This window comes from Musa acuminata, chromosome BXJ2-3 (genome assembly GCF_036884655.1).
Source record: "Musa acuminata AAA Group cultivar baxijiao chromosome BXJ2-3, Cavendish_Baxijiao_AAA, whole genome shotgun sequence".
NCBI lineage: Eukaryota > Viridiplantae > Streptophyta > Magnoliopsida > Zingiberales > Musaceae > Musa > Musa acuminata.
The window spans coordinates 6,146,569-6,164,269 of NC_088340.1; the positions used below are offsets into that span (position 1 = coordinate 6,146,569).

Consider the following 17,701-nt stretch of genomic DNA (forward strand, 5'->3'; position numbering starts at 1 on the left):
TGCAAATTAGAACAACCACTGAGAGAAGATTAAAAGCTGAAAAATTAGGGGAGAATGATTGGCGAGGAAAGAGAGACAAAAAAGTGTGAGTTTCTTGTTGTGACAACAACAATGTATTGGTCTAAACTTCCAGAAACAAATTTACAAAAGAGGATCTATAATACTCTACCCAAACTTGTGTCTGTTACACCTTCGCATTTTGTATAAAAGTGGCTTCATATTCGATTGATTTGCGTCTTTGTATAACCACAATATGACTCGAGTGATTAAGAGACAAACTGAAACCGTGTACCATCAAGCGATGCTGCACAAGAACACCACCATACAATTATTAGGTTGGATTGGATCATTAGATCTCGATGAGGAGCAGCAGTACCATGCCACTAATGCCTTGTTCATCTGAAGCTTCTCTCATGCTAGAATCTGCCGATGATGGATTGAGGCTGCTTCTGAGCTGAACTGATGCTGCTTCCATGATTAATCTTGAGCGCCTCGACGGCCTTCTGTATCTCCATTGTCATGGCACTATCGACGCTCCCTGTCTCTCATGCTAGAATCTGCCGATGATGGATTGAGGCTGCTTCTGAGCTGGACTGATGCTGCTTCCACGATTAATCTTGAGCGCCTCGACGGCCTTCTGTATCTCCATTATCATGGCACTATCGACGCTCCCTGAGGAAATCCTTTTGTGGGACTTCTGGAGATGGAGCTTGAGTGAGCTTGTGCTCAGGCCAGCGTTCTTTCCGCAGATTGGGCACACCTTCATCACAGGTCTCTTGTGCTGCCATTTCATAGAAGTCTTTCCATGTATTGTTCTATCGAGATCTAAAAGAACTTTAGCAAAGCCGTCGTTGGGCTGCGCTCGGCGGTGAACCTTCTTCAGGATGTTCCATGCTTCAGATAGCGTGTAACCCCTGAAAGTGGAATAGAGTAGCATGAGAGATTCTGAAACTTGAATCAGTACTACAGTGACAAATAAACCGTGCCAGATAGCTTTCTCACTTTCTTAGCATTAAGTAAGCCAGCACGACAGTTGCACTCCGACTTTTTCCCTCGAAACAGTGAACCAAAACTTTTCCTCCTGAGTATTCAACACGATCAATGAAATCACAAGCCTCCTCAAAGATATCGCTGATGTCTGTATCCTCTTCATCACCTATCTGGACATGCCATCAATTTGTTTTTAGACAGATTGTTTTTAAAGTGCATAATATTTCCAGAAAAAAAAACAGTGATAGCATAGACTAAAGTTTTGTACCCTATAAAAACATTAGATATGGAGCACCCAGCTAAGAAGGGCAGCCCAGCGTATAAAACTCCTGTGAATCCAGTGTCTTGGAGGGTCAATGTAAGTATTGCTACCCTTGCAATCAGAGAAGCTATTTCACGCTCAGAAATCCTAGTCACTTAGATTGCAAAGGTGCAATCTTACCATTATATATCAGCTAAAAACTATGAAACTGTTTGACTATTAATTTCAACATTCATCAAGATATCATGAAAGAAATTTTAGAAAGTAAGAAACAAAAGAATATGCTTATGTTGGCCTTCATGGATATCTTTATACCAGTAAAGTATGCCTTGTATTAGTAATTAATTTAATATATCAACCTTATATTCAATCAGAATCCACTTAAGTGAAACTATGTCCTAACACAGAGAAAATAGTTAAAGATGACACAAACAAAGACCATATGAAACCTGATTATGCTTATGATAGCCCCACAAGTTCCAGGGGACCAACCCTTTCTAACCTCCCTAATTATCTTCCCCCAAAGTGTCATCTATGATCTAACACCTTAATTACATCTAAAAAAGACTTACTGAGAAGTTCTTGTACTGAAAGAGGTCAGGATATTGAGAATCTGACTGTCCAATCTCATTTGAGCACAAGCACATAATATGTGTGATCCCCAAGTACTGAAGGGTGTACATGGACCTTGCAGCTAGAGCCCCACCAATAAACAGGTTATTTGTAACAAGAGATGGCCTCTCAGTACTTGCCACATCAGAAATCAAAGCTATCCTTTCGAGAATATGTTCAAGTCGGACCTGAAAAGAAACCAAAGATGAGATTAAGGGCTGGTACTGAAATAGGACAGGGGTTGTGCAGTTTACCTTCAACTCATAAGCATCAACGACAATATTATTATCACTGCCCTCAAAGAATCCTGTATTAAAATTCTTTTCCAGGCAAAATTTAACCACATCAGCACGAAGCAATGCATTCCACTCGTCAATCTCTTTGTTCAGTTCAGCATCTACCTACAATCGGCAGTACACATTAGCAAAATGGTTAGCATACATCCACACCGTATAATATAAAAAAGTAGTAAAGATTCTCAATAACACAGGAAGTTAATTTAGAAAAAAAAAAATCACCAGAATTTCATGAAAAAAAAATAAGTATACACATTGTTCAGAAACACATCAGAACAATGAGTTCCAAGATGCAAAAGACTACTGATACATATAGAGACATGCAGTCAAATTTGGGAAGTGGGAAATTTTATTATATAGGAAGACTGAAGCTAAGAGCAAAATCAAACACACAAAAAAATATTCTGATATATAGTTTAGTAAAAGCCATGAGAATCAGGCAAATTTATCATTTCTAGTTGCATTCTAGGTTCTTCACCTTTTAATTTATCTTACAAACATAACAACGGAGTGTTAAAAAAATGATGCCATGTTATGCAGGAAACATGAAATAGCAAGACATTTTTGTTCTTCTAACAGATGTTGACAGATAGGAATCTCTTCTAACAAATTCCTAACCTTCGGCAACTTGTGAAAATCACGAAGCTTCATTGTCAACCGAAGACTACGAGAAGGTTCTTCACTTCCTTTGAAGTATCTGCCATTCCAGTTCTCACGAGAGATAGGAGAAACTGATTCAGGGCTTCCTCGTGATCCTGGCGGTGAAGATTTTGGAGTAGCTTTCTGCATTATACAGTTGCTTAATTCAGTTGCAATGTGCTGCTTGAATGCAGGTGAAGGAGTACTGCAACCAAATCCAGCCGAGTTAGAAGGTAAATCCAAAGTGCCCATATCATCTCTGTCAGAATCTCCAGAGCTTTTACTAATTATTGACAGAAAAACACGTAAAAGGCCATCCAATTTCTGGTAGAGTGTAAGGAGAAATAAATGGAAACTCTGAAGGTCCCTAAGAGCTGCACGAAATCCTCCACGAAATTCATTAACAATCGCTGCAGCGTCAGTATCATTAAGGGAAGAGCAGGAAAAGTTTGGTGAATTAGCCTCACCAGATACAGGATTTCCCAATCTACCTCCGGATATCTCATATAACAGATTGGAAGAGTAATCCACATTGTTAAGTAACAGCTCAACGAGCTTTGGATATCGTTCCTGATCTTTTGCACGTTTTCCTGCAGGTGGCCGTCGAGGCACTCCAGAGTCAATGGCCACAACATAAAAATCACCATTGTTGTAATCCTCTGCATTTTCTATCTTAACCAATTTGTTGCTGAACTCACTGAATGAATCCGAGCTCTCACATGAAGGGTCCTTGACATGGGGATGTAACCTTCCATTTGCCGAGTTAGATCTTTTCTCTTTCTGTAGAAACCTTGTAACCTGTGGTCCACAGCTTCTAGTAGCAGAACTGGCTTCACACACTGCATCCATGTTTTCAGAGGCCACCTTATCTGCAACTAAGAGATTTGCATAGTTGCCCCGCCACCCCAGTTGAGGACAAGGTAGTCTATCCTCATTTCTAAGTATAAGATCTAACATCAAAACCCTTCCAAGTGCTGCAGCAGCTTTTGCAGCGGCTTCCCGTGTTTGAAATGCATTTGAGCTCTCAAGAAGAGATGATCCATGTACATAGCTAGAACATAAAATAGAAGTCTGATGAGGAACTTTGACAAAACAAAAACAATTAAAGACGCATATGGTTCTCATACTTCATTAGGAAAAGGCACCGACTCAATTCAAGAGCTTCTAACAACTCTGAACAAGTTATTTCACCAACTTCATCTCTGGCTGAAATTGCTGCATCTCGTGCTTTTTCTGTAGCATCCTTAATCTGATGCCATTCAGGAGTGGAATTATGTACCACTCTTGCCTGCATTAATTTGCCATGGGCCAAAATACAGTTATTTGTTACAAAGAAAATATTCCTTTGGCTTGATAAAGAAAAAGGTACAGACTTGAGGTGTATGCACTCCAAGCCATCTAGCAAATTCATAACCCAAGCGCTCCGACTGTGTGGCCATCCTGGAGGATGCAATCTTTATTACCGCTGCTGCTTCATTTGATGTTAGGCCATCAGTATTAGAGTTGAATAGAACAAAGAAAACAACTCCTCCAGAATTGACAGTCACCTGTGCCAGATCATATTAGTGTTATAAGAAGAAATATACATATATTCTTGAAATGCTGAGATAGTTTGTAACCCAGCAATCCATATATGAATCAACTGTGGACACTCCACTGAGGTCTATTGCTGCCAAACAAATCTCAAGTGGTAAGATGGAATCACCTGTGTTCCATCTGTCTTGGCTCTCATCAGTTTAGAACAAATGTAACCTATGATGATAACATTGATTCCTATTTTGCAATCTGGGAGACCACTAATTGAAAATATTCTAAAACTTGTTTGAGGACAATATTCAACAACAATCCACTAAATGAATTTTTAATTTAATGTACATGAGGAAGAGGAAATGTAGAGGGAGATCATGGCTGACATATCAAGGATTTGGCATTATTGCATCAGCACTCAATACTATAATTTAGACTAAGTAATGGTTTTGACTTCCATGCTGTTAGACCTAATGGATATGGGCCAACAGTGATCATCTTTCCAATGTACAGGAATTAAATCATTAAAGAAGTGTAAAAGGACTGAATTGAGCCGCTCTATAATAGGAATCAATGGTGCAACTTCTATGATGCAGTCTCTTTCAAATGGTAAGAAATAATAATAACCTTGGAAGAGTGGCTTCAATTGTGTAGTTAACTAAAACTTAGCCATTGCCACCATTCACAACATTCTCGTAATTAAACAACTTATCTAGCCACACATATTTAAGGGCGAAACCAGGACAACATACCTCCATAGCTTTATTCATCTCATCCTCAGAATGCTCACTGCTGCTTGTATGCTCTGTATGATGCAGAGACATTAAAGCATCCCAAGAGAAATCATTGGATTCGATGTCCAAAACAGAAGCACTTCCAAGCCTTTCCCACAAACTCGTCTCAGGAGGCTGGACACATATTTGTATATTACTTGAATCACAACTTAATTCTTGCATATTTGATATTTCAGTACTGTCAAAAGAGAAGTAAAAAAATTAAAAATGTTTCAATAATTATAATGTATCAAAGTTAATGACATTAAGGAAAAGTTGATTATTTGTCGACTGCCACTTAGCATTAATGTTTGAAATCGTGTGATATATAAAAAGACATAATTTGTCACTATGTGGCATGTGCCATAAATAAATACATTCTCAAACTGATTTGCCATTAGCTAAAACCATAAAAATTCAGATTTGATCATTTTTACATAAAATGAACATGAAAGACAGTATATAATTCCTTCAGGTGGGCGGTAGAATCCTATTGACACAACTTATTCTGTTACGCTTGTTTTTAACTAGTATATTTTGGGTAAGCCCCACAAAATCATTCCTCCCAATAAAATATTCTTCTACATAAAACTAATACGAGAGAAGACATCGTAAGAAACACCTCCAAAAGTTTTGCAACAGTAATAACAAAATTCCACTGAATTACATGAAGATAACGATGTCTCTCAGTCACACCATTCAACAAGTGACAACAAGTACTTCAAATCATCATTATTTTTTCTTCTATACCAACAAAAACCAGACAATAAAAGCTTGAACAAACAAGTAGGATATTATAGTTCCCACAAAAATCACAACATAACAGGTTGTTATAGTATCAAGACCTCAAGCTGATCAAAGTGCTTGTCATAAATTAAGCATATAATTAGCTGGCACCACCATCCGCCTCCTCCCATCGCCTTGGTGTAAGTTTATCAAGCTGTTGACTTCCCTCCCCTTAGTTGAAACACCTTGGGTTGGTTGCCCCTCCTAGTTGAGTTGGCATCCTTCTCTAGGCTACATCCGTATGTTAGACTCTGTCTCAGAGTGGTCGACCACTATATGCCCTCAAAACAAGTCAAAACACTAGCAGGTTTCTCCTTTGGAATGATCAGTGGTCTTTTTAAGCATTTTTTTACTTGACTGAAACTGATCTTTAAAAGAAAAAAAATTAAGCGAAACTGATCATCCATATGGATCATGCAAGCTACAAACAGTCCTATGCCAAGCGGGAGTCATCAGGGTTGTCGAGTCAAAACTCGACCAAAAATAATCAAACTCCTGTAGGATGTAGTAGCATTCATAACCCATGCAACATGAAGGGGCTGATGTGGCAAGACAATCTTCTCCTATAGTTGCACAGAAAATAACAAAGATGACGGTCTACTTATGTGAGAATAGGTGTTAAGAATATTGTCACAACTTCTTTTAGATAGTTTTTGAACATATGGCTAAACATCTAAAATAGGCAACCATCATATTTGCTGTTTCCATCGAGGACAACATAGATCTATTCAGTGACTATAGTAAATCTCAGTCTTCGTAGAAAAAGAAACTAATAGTCTAACCAAGAAGTATAAAGGTTCTTCATATTTGAATGGCAAAGAGGGCATGGATGAAAAGGGCAATGCAGAATGTACAATCACAAACCATAAGTAAATGCAGCAGCATGATTCTTTTTCATTATCTTTGCTGACTTCACTAGGTGAAAGGGTATAAAAAATTTTACTCAAAGCGCACTCAAGAAAAAAACTCAAAATGGATGTTTTGCTTGCAAACTCCATTTCCCCCAAGACAATCAATGTCTACATCATCAAAGGAATGCTATCCACATGATTGAAGCAATACAAGAAAATATCTTAAAAGCAATATAGATTTAATCAAATATTCAACCAAAAGTAGTCTAAATAATCATCATCATCATGTATCTAATTAAGCAGTACCTTCGATGATGGATGGTAACGAAGCACGAGATAGGCATTGTTTCACCCTTGGGATGCCGGTGAGGAAAACCTGATGGCCGAATCTTCCCGCTGCGCTTACGGACCAGCGCTACCCATTTCTCAAACGCCTGTGCCGATCCAGTCAAATCTCCCCACAGCAAAGAAATCACCTTTACAGATCCAACCAGAAGAAACAAACAAAATAAGGATCGAAAACATGATGAAGAGGACGATCTAAGCACTCGTAAAACAATCACGGAAGACCCAAGCACACTTACTCGAGAAGAAAGTATGTTCTCCCTGTCACCGTCGCTTTCCTACAAAAAAGATAAGATCTTTGATCAAGAGAAGGCGAAAGAACGGAATCTCAGAACAAGATTTCTTGATTTCCGATCAGAACGAAACAGTCGGAAGAAATAATTACCAGAGAGAACAGTACCTTTAGGGTTATGATGGGAGGGGAGGGTTTCTCCTCCTTTTGCTCCTCTTCTGCCATGCGAAGGGGGAGCGCCGTCTGAGATCGTGGGGGGTGATTTAGCTCGCTTTTTTTTCCCCAATTCTTTTCCAGATTTCTACCCTTCTTGTACAAAAGCAGGGGGGCAGTGAGGGCAATGGCTGAGAGAAAACCCACCTTTTCCCGAGAAAAGTGGTCCGCGCCCCTTTCTCAGTACCGGAGATGGTGGAGAGTAAGCTTTACAGTACTCTGTACGCAGCACACGGGAGTTACGAACTCCCCGGAATCCAAAGATCTGTGTGGTCTCGCTCATCGTAAGATTCGATTCGAGCGTAGCAATCTTACGAAGACAACTGATGAGGCTAAAGTTGGGATGATACTTTAACGAGACATAAGGGGCGAGTCCACCAACTCGCTTTGTGAGAGTGGATGATGAGCAGATGCAATGATGCATGACAAAAGCAGCTTCACATCATCACATGGAATGTGTACTTGTCATCAAGTAGAAGCCTTTTTTGAGACAAATATAAATATAAAAATGGATGATATCCCTCTCGAGTGATCAAAATAGCATTTGGCGAAATTATTATCCCCAAAGAATATTAGTAATGATATTTGTTAGATTTGTAAATATTAATGACAAATACTGCTTCATCATTAAAAAATTATTTAATAATAATTCCATCAACAAATCATCTTTTGGTGATAAAACTGGACATTTGCATTAAATATTCATTTTATGGTATTCTTAGAATTTATTACTATTCTTGCATTATTTTTTTGACTGATATCAATCCCATCAATTTCCCCAAGCTAATCCTGGTCTGGAGTTTTGCATGCACACCTTGAGATTTATATTGAAGATAATGAAAGGATCGGCAGAGTCCATCATTGGGATTCACTCGACAGAGAAATGATTTGAACTAATCAGCATCTCAAGAAAAATACTATACATCAGAAGAATGGAGCCATCATCACAGACGATACAGAACCAACGAAGAAGCCTCTTCTCCAAACCCACGAACAGAGAGAGAGAGAGAGAGAGAGAGAGAGAGAGAATCCCTACAGCCTTTTCAAGATCAGGAAAAGAAAAACAATCAAAGGATGAAATTGAGGAATTTCTCTCGTTTTACTTCCTTAGTTCAACCACTACATACACGACTTGAGCTTCTAATAATCTATGCCTTAACCATTAGGCTGTCTCATCAACGACACAAAAAGAAAAAACAAAACCTTCTCTTATGCTCCAGTAGGATTGCTGTCTTTCTTCTTATGTGATACTTTAAATACAACTTAAAAGTACAACGCTGAACTCTTTCTCACTTTGTGTGGATTCACAAAAATGATACCCTTACAATCCATTGCTAAAAAGAAAATTGGAAGAATTGGTAAAGAGAACTTAGAAAACAAGAATAGCGATAAGCTGATCCTCAAATTTCAGGTATTGCTCAGCAAACCCCACCAACCCATGTCTCATGGATTGTTGCTGTGGTGGGTCAACCATCCCACATAAATCCAGCTTGAGCTGTGAGTTTAAGAGGCTGGTGCGACAGATACGTGACTGACTTCATGCGCCATATGGCAACAAGACAATGGGCCTTTGGTGAGTCAATCTGCAGAACTGCATCACAGAATAAGGAAAACAACATCAACAAGACAAGCTGAATAACTTTGCCACAAAGTTAAGCATTATTGACGGAAGAGTTGTGCTTTTTCCTTGGGAAACAAGACAAGCCAATAACCAGGAATGCCTATTACGAGACTTTGTCAATCCTACAAATTCAGTACCCAGCGAGTGTTATCATTGTAGTGAAAACCATGTATACCTTAAGGTAACAATCTCTGCTCATTCAAGCCTGCATTTTTCAGATACTATGGATGCCATGGACAGGTAAAATCTGCATCATTTCATCTTCCTTTCTTTCTTGGCCCTTTTAGGGAAAAGTTCATGTCCTTCATGATGAACCTCAATGTGCATCAGTTCCCAAAGTTCTCCAAACTTGTTATGAAACCTCTCCTGGAACCACTGCTGAATCTCTGAGCGCAAGAACTGAGGATTCTTGCTCCAGGCATCTCGCAACCTAGCTCGGCTATCAATTATTTTTGATCCAACCTTCAGTCTGTTCAGAAGATCCCCAACTCTTCTTTGGCCCAATGCCTCAGGCCTCAGCATGCTAGATGGTGGTGCAGCCAAGAGGTTTTGAACCGATCTTAGGCATGGCAATACATTCCCTTCTAGCAATGCTGAAGCAAATACAGACAGTCGAAGAATGTCATTCTTGATTGGTATACTATGCAATGGGAGCTGCCAGTTATGTCTGCCAAATGTAGGACTTACCCAGCATAAGACTCGATCACTTAGAGGTTCATAATAAGGTTTTGGATCCGTAAGAGGTGCTGAGAAAGTGCAAAGAGGACTGGCATATTTGACAAGCCAATCAGACTTGATAGTAGTCACTCCATATATATATGGTCTTTTCATCTGAAGAAGTTCAGTATAAACCAGAAACTCTGGTGCTGCTTGAGAAACAGAAGACCGGCGGTGCAGATATACTATATCTTCCATAACGCTAGACTGATATCGAACAGAACGGACTTTTGTATCACTTTCTAATGATTTTTTAACAGTTCGTATGCGCTTTGCAACTCTATCTGCCCAACCAGCACATATAGACTGTCCTATGAGCTCTTCTTCAGTCATCAGTAAAGGCTGCTTATCAGAGTGAGTCCTCCAAGACAGTTCCACATCTCCAGGAGTTCCATGATTCCATGAGAACTCTTCACTGAACTTGCTCTGGTGGAATACAAGCTGTAGCAGTTGTTTCCTCAATTTGGACATCTCTTCCATTGTTTTCAAATGGAGTGAGTTATCTCTGCAGAATATGACCGGGTTTGCTTCAAGCTCAAACAACCACAATGCGTACGCAATCGTTAAAGCATCACTACTGGGGTTACAAAATCTTGCATGAGCCTCTCTTGCCATTGCTTTTAACTTCTTTTGCCTCTGTTTCTCCTCTTTATCTTTCTTGGTATCCAATGTCTCTCCTAGATCCATATCATTATTGGTCCTTTGATTCCCCTCAAATTGTATGATGAAAGGGTTTGGAAAGCTTAATGCTGCTGCAGCAGCAACAGCATTTCCCAAAACAAGATTCGCCCTGGCATAGCCTTTCTGATTCCTCATAATTTTAATAACTGTTAAAAGCATTCGAGAATGACGAGGACTCATGGGATACTGTGCCATTGCTCTGCCCATTGGTGTAAGTCTACCTTGAATATCAAGAGCTTCAAGGGCTCTCAAGCAATGTTCAGCTTCCAGCAAAGCTTCTGAGTTGGGAGGAGTTGGAAACGGGAAATTTGAAACCTAGAACGACATTAAGAAGCATTTAAGTTCAAACCAACCAATGTCAATAAATACAATAAAAGTATATAGCAAACTACTGAATATTTTAGCACCTTATCAATACCCATTGACTTCATTAAAAGGACAACACCATCAACTGGAATTTTGGATATTTCAGGGCTGGAAAATTTTGGGAATATCTCATCTTTACTGAAGGCTCCAGATGAATATAGGCGGTAACAATGTCCTGGTGCAGTTCTCCCTGCCCTACCTGCACGCTGAGCAGCTGATGCCTTGCTTATCCAACTAACTTCGTATGTCGCCATCCCATTCGAATGGTTGTAGTCCTTGATCTTTTCTTTGCCAGTATCAACTACATACTTTATACCAGGGATGGTCAGAGAAGTCTCAGCCACATTAGTAGCTACCACCACAAGTCTTTCTCCTTCAGGTACCTCTTCAAACACACGAAGCTGCGAAGAAGCAGGCAGCATTGCATAAAGAGGCAAAACGTACAATGGGCCAGCAGAAAGAGAACCGGATTCGGAATGATTTTCCACGTCAGAAGCAGCCGGAAAACTTGGTTCCACATGGCAATTAGGTTCAGATGAATTCCCTGATAAAGCATCAAAAGAAGCCTTCAATGAAGAGAGGCTCCCAACATCTCTTAGAAAATCTAACAACAAACCAGTCTTCTCCGGTGCTTCCAACTTGACTGTGTCTTCATTTTCACTTTCGGAATCAAGATCGCTCTCTGTTCCTGAGCCACTTGAAACAGAAAAAACATCTGAATGATTGTCATCCTCATAAGAGCTGAATCTGTCAGTTTGCTGATCAGGCAAATCATTTTCCATCTCAAATGCTTCATTGATTTCCTTCATATTTGCTTCTGAGCCTGCAGTCAACTCATTGTCTGGCTGTTTTATTGAACACCTTTTAGTTAGTTGTTGTGATGCTTTACGTAACTTCCTGCATAAGAACTCAACTTCTCTCTGTCCAGTGACAAACACAAGTATGCCACCCGGTGGTAGCCTCTTGTGGATGGCCATGACCTTCTTATAAGCTTGTCCCAAGTAATCCTGACAAGTCCTCTTTGAGAAGTGACTTGTCACTGGAAATTGTCTAACTGGAATCTCTAGAACAGGTAGGTTCTGATCGAACAATTTCCTGTTTGAATTGAAGTCCTCAACTTGTAAAGTAGCACTCATAAGCACAAGCCTTAACTGAGTAACCATGTTTTCAGGACTTATTGTTTCTCCTGCTAAAATCTTCTCTTGCTGCTCAGCATATAATTTCTGCCATATGTTTTTATGTCAATCAATAACAGGCTGGAGGTAGCTTCTAGCAAATAAAGGCAATGTCGCTAACCTGGCGAAGTTTTATTATTCGAGAAAGCATGCCGATAAGTATATCAGTGTTCAAACTCCTCTCATGAGCCTCATCAAGGATTATCACAGAGTACCGCTTTAACAAGAAATCACTCTGCAAAGGTGGCAACACATTTTTCAAGCAAGGACAATATTATAACATAATACTCTAAAATAATTTTAGTGAGATAAGAGATAAACTCTAGTTTATTGGCATATTTGCTAGCTGTACATAAATAGAATCATTTGACAGATCCTAATTGTAAACCATGTGCTTGAGCTGAATTCAGCTGAAGTGAAATTGTGTGCTGAATAGTTCAAAATGACTCTTTGACCATGAAGACGAAAATGATCAAAGATCTAAAAGTAAGGATTATACATATTACTGCAATCAATAAATTATGATTTCAGCGGTTAAAATTTCTGCCTCATGTGCTTTAGCAACAAAGACGAATATCATACACATGTAAATGTTTGACAGCATACGCACACAGATAATTTGTGCCAAAGTAATATTCCACACAATTCTGGATAAATACCTCAAGTCAACTTATAAGCTTCTTTTTTTTTTCGTATAACTGCATATATATCCCTCCAGAGTCAGTAATTTTTGCATTTATGCATCTAAATTGAAATTTATCATACATATTCCTCCAAAACCTAAAAAATTGTACAGATGTCATTGTAGTTAAAGTTAGCTGTCAATTAAAACTCTGATTTACATTAATATCATTTAAAAGCACATTACGATGCTAAAAACATTAGGGGAATTTATATTATATATTTCTTTAACTCAACAAATTAATGTTAACCACATAAAGAAGTGGTTAGCTTGGGTTTTCTAGATGAATGATGGATTTTAACATTTGGAGGGATAAATATGTTTGTCATATGAAAATTTGTAAAGACAAATATGTTATTTCCAAACTTCGCAACGTTATATATGTATAACCGTAATTTTCTTTTGTTCAGTTACAAGGAGAAAAGCACTTAGGCAATTCTTCTGTTCCTCCACAGAAGGAAGGCAAAGGGTATAGGTGATGCTTTTTATAGTTCTAGCTTAAGGTAGCACCGTCAATTAAGGATGGTGTTGGCAGATTTCACTCAAACCATCTCGGCCCCACCACTCAAAAACCTCAACCCATTCCTGGCACACAAAATTTGATAGTAATGGTTCCTCCCCTCACCTGCACCACAACCTATTCCGCCTATGGTAGTAATACACGTGTCATTGACACATGCATTAATCATATATGTAAAAAAGTAGGAGAAATTACTTGTATGAAATTGCAGGGGCTGGGATTTTACATGGGGCAAGGTGATTAAAGATAAGGCAGGACAAGCTTCAACACAGGGTTAAGTGATTCATCCCTGCTCTGGTCCTCATCGATTTTTTAATATTATATGTCAATTACACCTGATTCTCCAGATAAAATTGGTCAAATATGGCTCAACCGAGCTGGTGTACCATGGGTCCAATTTAAAATTGTCATCTGTCATCGGCACGTAAAAAACCATACAAGAAAATATCAACAGTCTTACTCAAGACTCAAGAGAACATATCATTTTTCTTGCTCTACAGATCACATTAAAAACAATCTCAGTATGTATCGTTGTGTAGATAGCGAAGATCAGATCACAAGTTTATATATTATAAATCTAATTATGAGCAACAAAAACATGAAGCAAACATCATTTATCCATTTTTATGTGAATTACATGATGAAAACTTTACTGCACATAAAAATTTAAAATTTAAAGAAAGAACTGCCACAAACATCACAGAAATTATTATAATTACCTTCAAACCTAACGTACAAAAAATAGTAGCCAAAAAGGATGGAATTGTCTCAACTAAAATATGTTTTTTTTCCTTGTTGCGTATTTAATCAAGATTGATAACATAAGGTATTATGATAAGCAACCAATCTAGGGCCATCAGATTAGATAGACAATTAGAGTTACTTGCATTAATCTTAAAACCAGTGCAAGTTTACTTATTCTCCTTCCTCATTCTTCTGATTTCAATCTCAAAACATGGTTTTATAACTACCTTGCTTCTACTACTACCATTGAACAATAAATATTTTACTTTTATTTATTAAAAGACATTTAAATCCATTGATTTCTGCAACAAAGCAAGTGAATATGATGGCTGCATTCTTAATTTGAACTTGTGAGGATAATGAAATTTCGTTCTAACATAATATGACTACATAACATGAATATCAATCTATATATCTTGCAACCAATAACAATATCTTTAACACAAATACAACAAACTGAAGTTTCATTCCAGAACCTGAACTTCTCGTAGCAGAATGCCATCAGTCATGAATTTGATGGAACAGCTTTTCCCAATCAACTTGTCATGCCTAACTTGAAAACCAACCTCCTTTCCAAGACCAAGTCCTAGTTCAAATGACACTCTCTTGGCAGTGGCAAGAACTGCAACACGCCGTGGTTGGGTCACTCCAATTATTCCTTTTCTATCACTACGAAGACTTGAACCAAAGCCAGCTTCATACAAGAACTGCAGCATGTCATTCCACCAAGAAATAATGTATATTCAGCAACATAGGAAGTATTAAACTACTAATATCACAAAATAAGGTTAATGACTGTGTGAGATGGTGTATGTATAGTGAAAGTGTACCTGAGGAACCTGTGTAGTCTTACCACATCCTGTTTCTCCACATAAAATTACAATAAAATGCTCATTAATAGCTTCCATTATCTCCTGCTCCATCATGATTATTGGGAGATCTTTTCTGTGTTCTTCAACCTCACGTGGCCGTGATATATGGACCACAGTGGTAGCATTAACATGCTCCTGAACAGTCAAATCAGTAATGCCTTCTATTTCTTGGTATTTCTTATCTGAATAACCTAGCATATTATCCTGCAAGGAGGTTAAGAAGCTACTCATTAGTCAGAACTGGAAGGACATCATCTCTGGATCCTGATTCTACAATTTTCAAGTTAGTCCACACATCCACATATGAAAGAATACAACAGGGACCACAGTGGCCCTGCTCTTGATAGGAATGCTCATGACATCAACATTTCCTAGTAAACACAATGCTATCAGGAAATAAGGGATGTAATTGCTGTATTGTAAGAAATATAAGCTAGTAATGATGCAGAATATTGGTCTATCGGAAAAAAGGAGTCATTAGTGATAGGTCCTGGTCCAACAAGTTACACCCATCTGAAGTACTAAAAATTTATAGTCCACCTGAAAATCCATTTCGGTTAGATGCAAATAAAAATAATTTTATTTTTGTAAGATAGAAGAAAACAAAGATGCAAATAAAAAAAGACATGGAAATTACTATTACCACATTTATAAAGAAAAGATGTAAATAGATGTAAACAGACAAAAGAGACAGAAGAAAAATCATTCTCCACCAGAACAAAGAGGTATAGGCTAGTTATCAAGGAGATGTTAAGAACATGATGCCACTGATAAGAAGTCTGGTAAAGGATGTGGCACATAGAAGCATAGAGAAATGACTTGTATGCCAATGCCCACCTGTGCAAGAATGTCATAACCATCATAGCTAGCGGTGGTTGATGAACACTTCTGATCCGCTATCGCTGAAGCACTCATGTTAGTTTCCCTAACTTTTGGAGAGGGCAATGGAACATCAATAGACAAGTTATGATTGTTGTCATCTATTTTCATACATTTTTCTGGGAGGGTGATGTCAACACCAACATCATTTCGGAGGCTTTGAATAGGATCAACTTCCAAGGCGGCTTCATCATCATTAAAGACATTTGGATGGTGTTTTTCCTTAAATGGCAATATATCTTCAGGCACCTCCAGACCTGCTTTGGAAATTTGTACAGCACGAAATCGTCTTTCCTTGAAAGTCTCAGCCTACATCAGGAAGTCATTACTCAATAGAATGAGAAAGATAAATCCAAGCACAATGTAACAAATGATACTAGCTTGATTCCACATACTCGACCTATAGTTCCTGAAGAATGCAAAAGAGAATATGCACCATCCCAAATCTTGTGCTCCCTGCACCAAGTCATCATGTAAATAGGTAACTCAACATTGTCAATAAATGATACCGGAGATTAAAAAAATGTTAACACATAATCAAACTAGAAAAATAAAAGGCAACATACTCCAAAATTTTAATGCTTTTTTCTTGCAACAACTTCTTTTGCCTCTCCTCCTGCAAAAACCACATGTTAATATATAAGCATAACCGGTAAATGAAGATAACTAAACAATGGGGAGAATTTTTCTCAATTCACCTCCAATTGTCTCAGTTTCCTTTGCTTGGATTTGCTCAGAGTTTGAATTTCCTTCTTCTTGGCCTTCTTAAAATCCAAAACAAGGACAAAAAAGACTTTTATGCCACCCAAGAACAACAATTGGTAAAATTAAAAAATGTATAGCTGACTAAACGAGATTCATTGACTTGTTCATTACATTGCTCTTTACTTTCAATTTGTTCTTTTTCTTCCCCGGTAAAATAATCGCATTGCTTCCACCGCCATCACAACTCCTGAACAGGACAAGAACCAAAAATTGTATCAATTATACGTTAAACGTCATCAACTCAACATTTACGAAACATAAGAATTAGAAAGAACAGCACATACTTCCAGCTTTCCTCGATTCCTGCCGGCATTAGCAATTCAACTTCGTCCAAAGACTGGTCAGCATTATTTGCAACATTCGACCTCATTCTCAACCAATTTATTCAAATTCAAGAAATTCACTTGCCAAAGAAGACGAACTGCGGGAAAAAAATCAAGTGTCAAAGAACAAAATTACTAAATCATAGAAATGTTGCCCAATTTTGATGCCTGGCCTGAATTAGGCGCCGGCGTACCAAAGCACTGGACAATACCAATCGGAAACAAAAGAAAGGAATAAAGAAAAGACGAAATCCCAAATCAAGAAAAGAAAACAAGAGAGGAGAGGGGAGGGGGACGAGACACTTGTTCGTATTCTGTCCTTCCAGATCGTGAAGAGGAGGGCAATTCGCGGGGAGTGGGTAGGGCGGCTCCAATTCGCGGCCACGAGGAGAGGGCGAAGAGCTCGGAAGGAGGAAAAGAGTGAGGAGCATGTAGGGCGGCGAAGCGGTGGCAGTTCCAGGTCGCGGTGGAGGGAGGAGAGAAGAAGGAAGAAAATAAGAGAGCAGGAGAAGATATCGAACCAGTTCTCGCAGAATCAGCGGTCAAGCGGCGATTGATCTCGAAGAGAGAGAGCCGCCGGGTAATCGGACGAAGTAGGGCACGAGAGTGAAGGCAAGGAGTCGAGTCGCAGGCACGCGAGTGGAGACTCCTGGGCGCGTCGATTTAGGGTTTTGGAACGAGAGAATTATCGTCCGCCACGCCAATTCGTGATTTCGTTCATATTCGAGTCGGCTTTTCTCCCGGCCTTTTTAATTCCCAATGAAAGGTGAGACTCTATTATCGGTATTATAATAATATTATTATTATCAGCAGGGTAAGGTGATTTATTC

The 17,701-nt window shown here is 38.7% G+C and overlaps 2 protein-coding genes across 3 annotated transcripts; both read right to left on the minus strand.

Annotated features, from left to right (window-relative positions):
* Positions 1-72: 72 nt before the first annotated feature.
* On the minus strand, positions 73-7,950 carry LOC135607094 (dual specificity protein phosphatase PHS1-like). The gene is made up of 11 exons (XM_065098605.1): positions 7,482-7,950; positions 7,321-7,359; positions 7,043-7,212; positions 5,079-5,298; positions 4,173-4,346; positions 3,927-4,087; positions 2,779-3,850; positions 2,119-2,265; positions 1,825-2,052; positions 1,003-1,160; positions 73-914 (listed from the first exon to the last, which is right to left on the minus strand). Exons 1-11 carry the CDS (start codon positions 7,536-7,538, stop codon positions 551-553), a joined length of 2,790 nt encoding a protein of 929 aa, XP_064954677.1. The 5' UTR covers positions 7,539-7,950; the 3' UTR covers positions 73-550.
* Positions 7,951-8,716: 766 nt separating this feature from the next.
* Positions 8,717-17,551, minus strand: LOC135582525 (ATP-dependent RNA helicase DEAH13-like). Of its 2 annotated transcripts, none has more exons than XM_065098606.1 (12): positions 17,393-17,551; positions 16,833-16,969; positions 16,660-16,735; positions 16,482-16,547; positions 16,350-16,399; positions 16,179-16,239; positions 15,742-16,092; positions 14,863-15,108; positions 14,509-14,739; positions 12,208-12,321; positions 10,953-12,134; positions 8,717-10,860 (listed from the first exon to the last, which is right to left on the minus strand). In XM_065098606.1, exons 2-12 carry the CDS (start codon positions 16,916-16,918, stop codon positions 9,400-9,402), a joined length of 3,924 nt encoding a protein of 1,307 aa, XP_064954678.1. In that variant the 5' UTR covers positions 16,919-16,969; positions 17,393-17,551; the 3' UTR covers positions 8,717-9,399. The 2 variants fall into 2 exon arrangements, with proteins under 2 accessions (XP_064954678.1, XP_064954679.1); XM_065098607.1 differs by having other exon boundaries at positions 9,358-10,860; positions 16,482-16,544; positions 17,393-17,532.
* Between the last annotated feature and the right edge of the window lie 150 nt (positions 17,552-17,701).

What these genes read in the sequence shown, in the direction of transcription:
- LOC135607094 (XM_065098605.1), bottom strand. Translation starts at nt 7,538, where the DNA reads ATGGCAGAAGAGGAGCAAAAGGAGGAGAAACCCTCCCCTCCCATCATA. An exon ending in AGAACATACTTTCTTCTCGA is followed by an intron (nt 7,213 to 7,320) that starts GTAAGTGTGCTT and finishes GGATCTGTAAAG; the next exon opens with GTGATTTCTTTGCTGTGGGG. An exon ending in TTGGAGTGCATACACCTCAA is followed by an intron (nt 4,088 to 4,172) that starts GTCTGTACCTTT and finishes AAATTAATGCAG; the next exon opens with GCAAGAGTGGTACATAATTC.
- LOC135582525 (XM_065098606.1), bottom strand. Translation starts at nt 16,918, where the DNA reads ATGAGGTCGAATGTTGCAAATAATGCTGACCAGTCTTTGGACGAAGTT. An exon ending in AATTGAAAGTAAAGAGCAAT is followed by an intron (nt 16,548 to 16,659) that starts GTAATGAACAAG and finishes TTGGATTTTAAG; the next exon opens with AAGGCCAAGAAGAAGGAAAT. An exon ending in GGAAACTGAGACAATTGGAG is followed by an intron (nt 16,400 to 16,481) that starts GTGAATTGAGAA and finishes TGGTTTTTGCAG; the next exon opens with GAGGAGAGGCAAAAGAAGTT.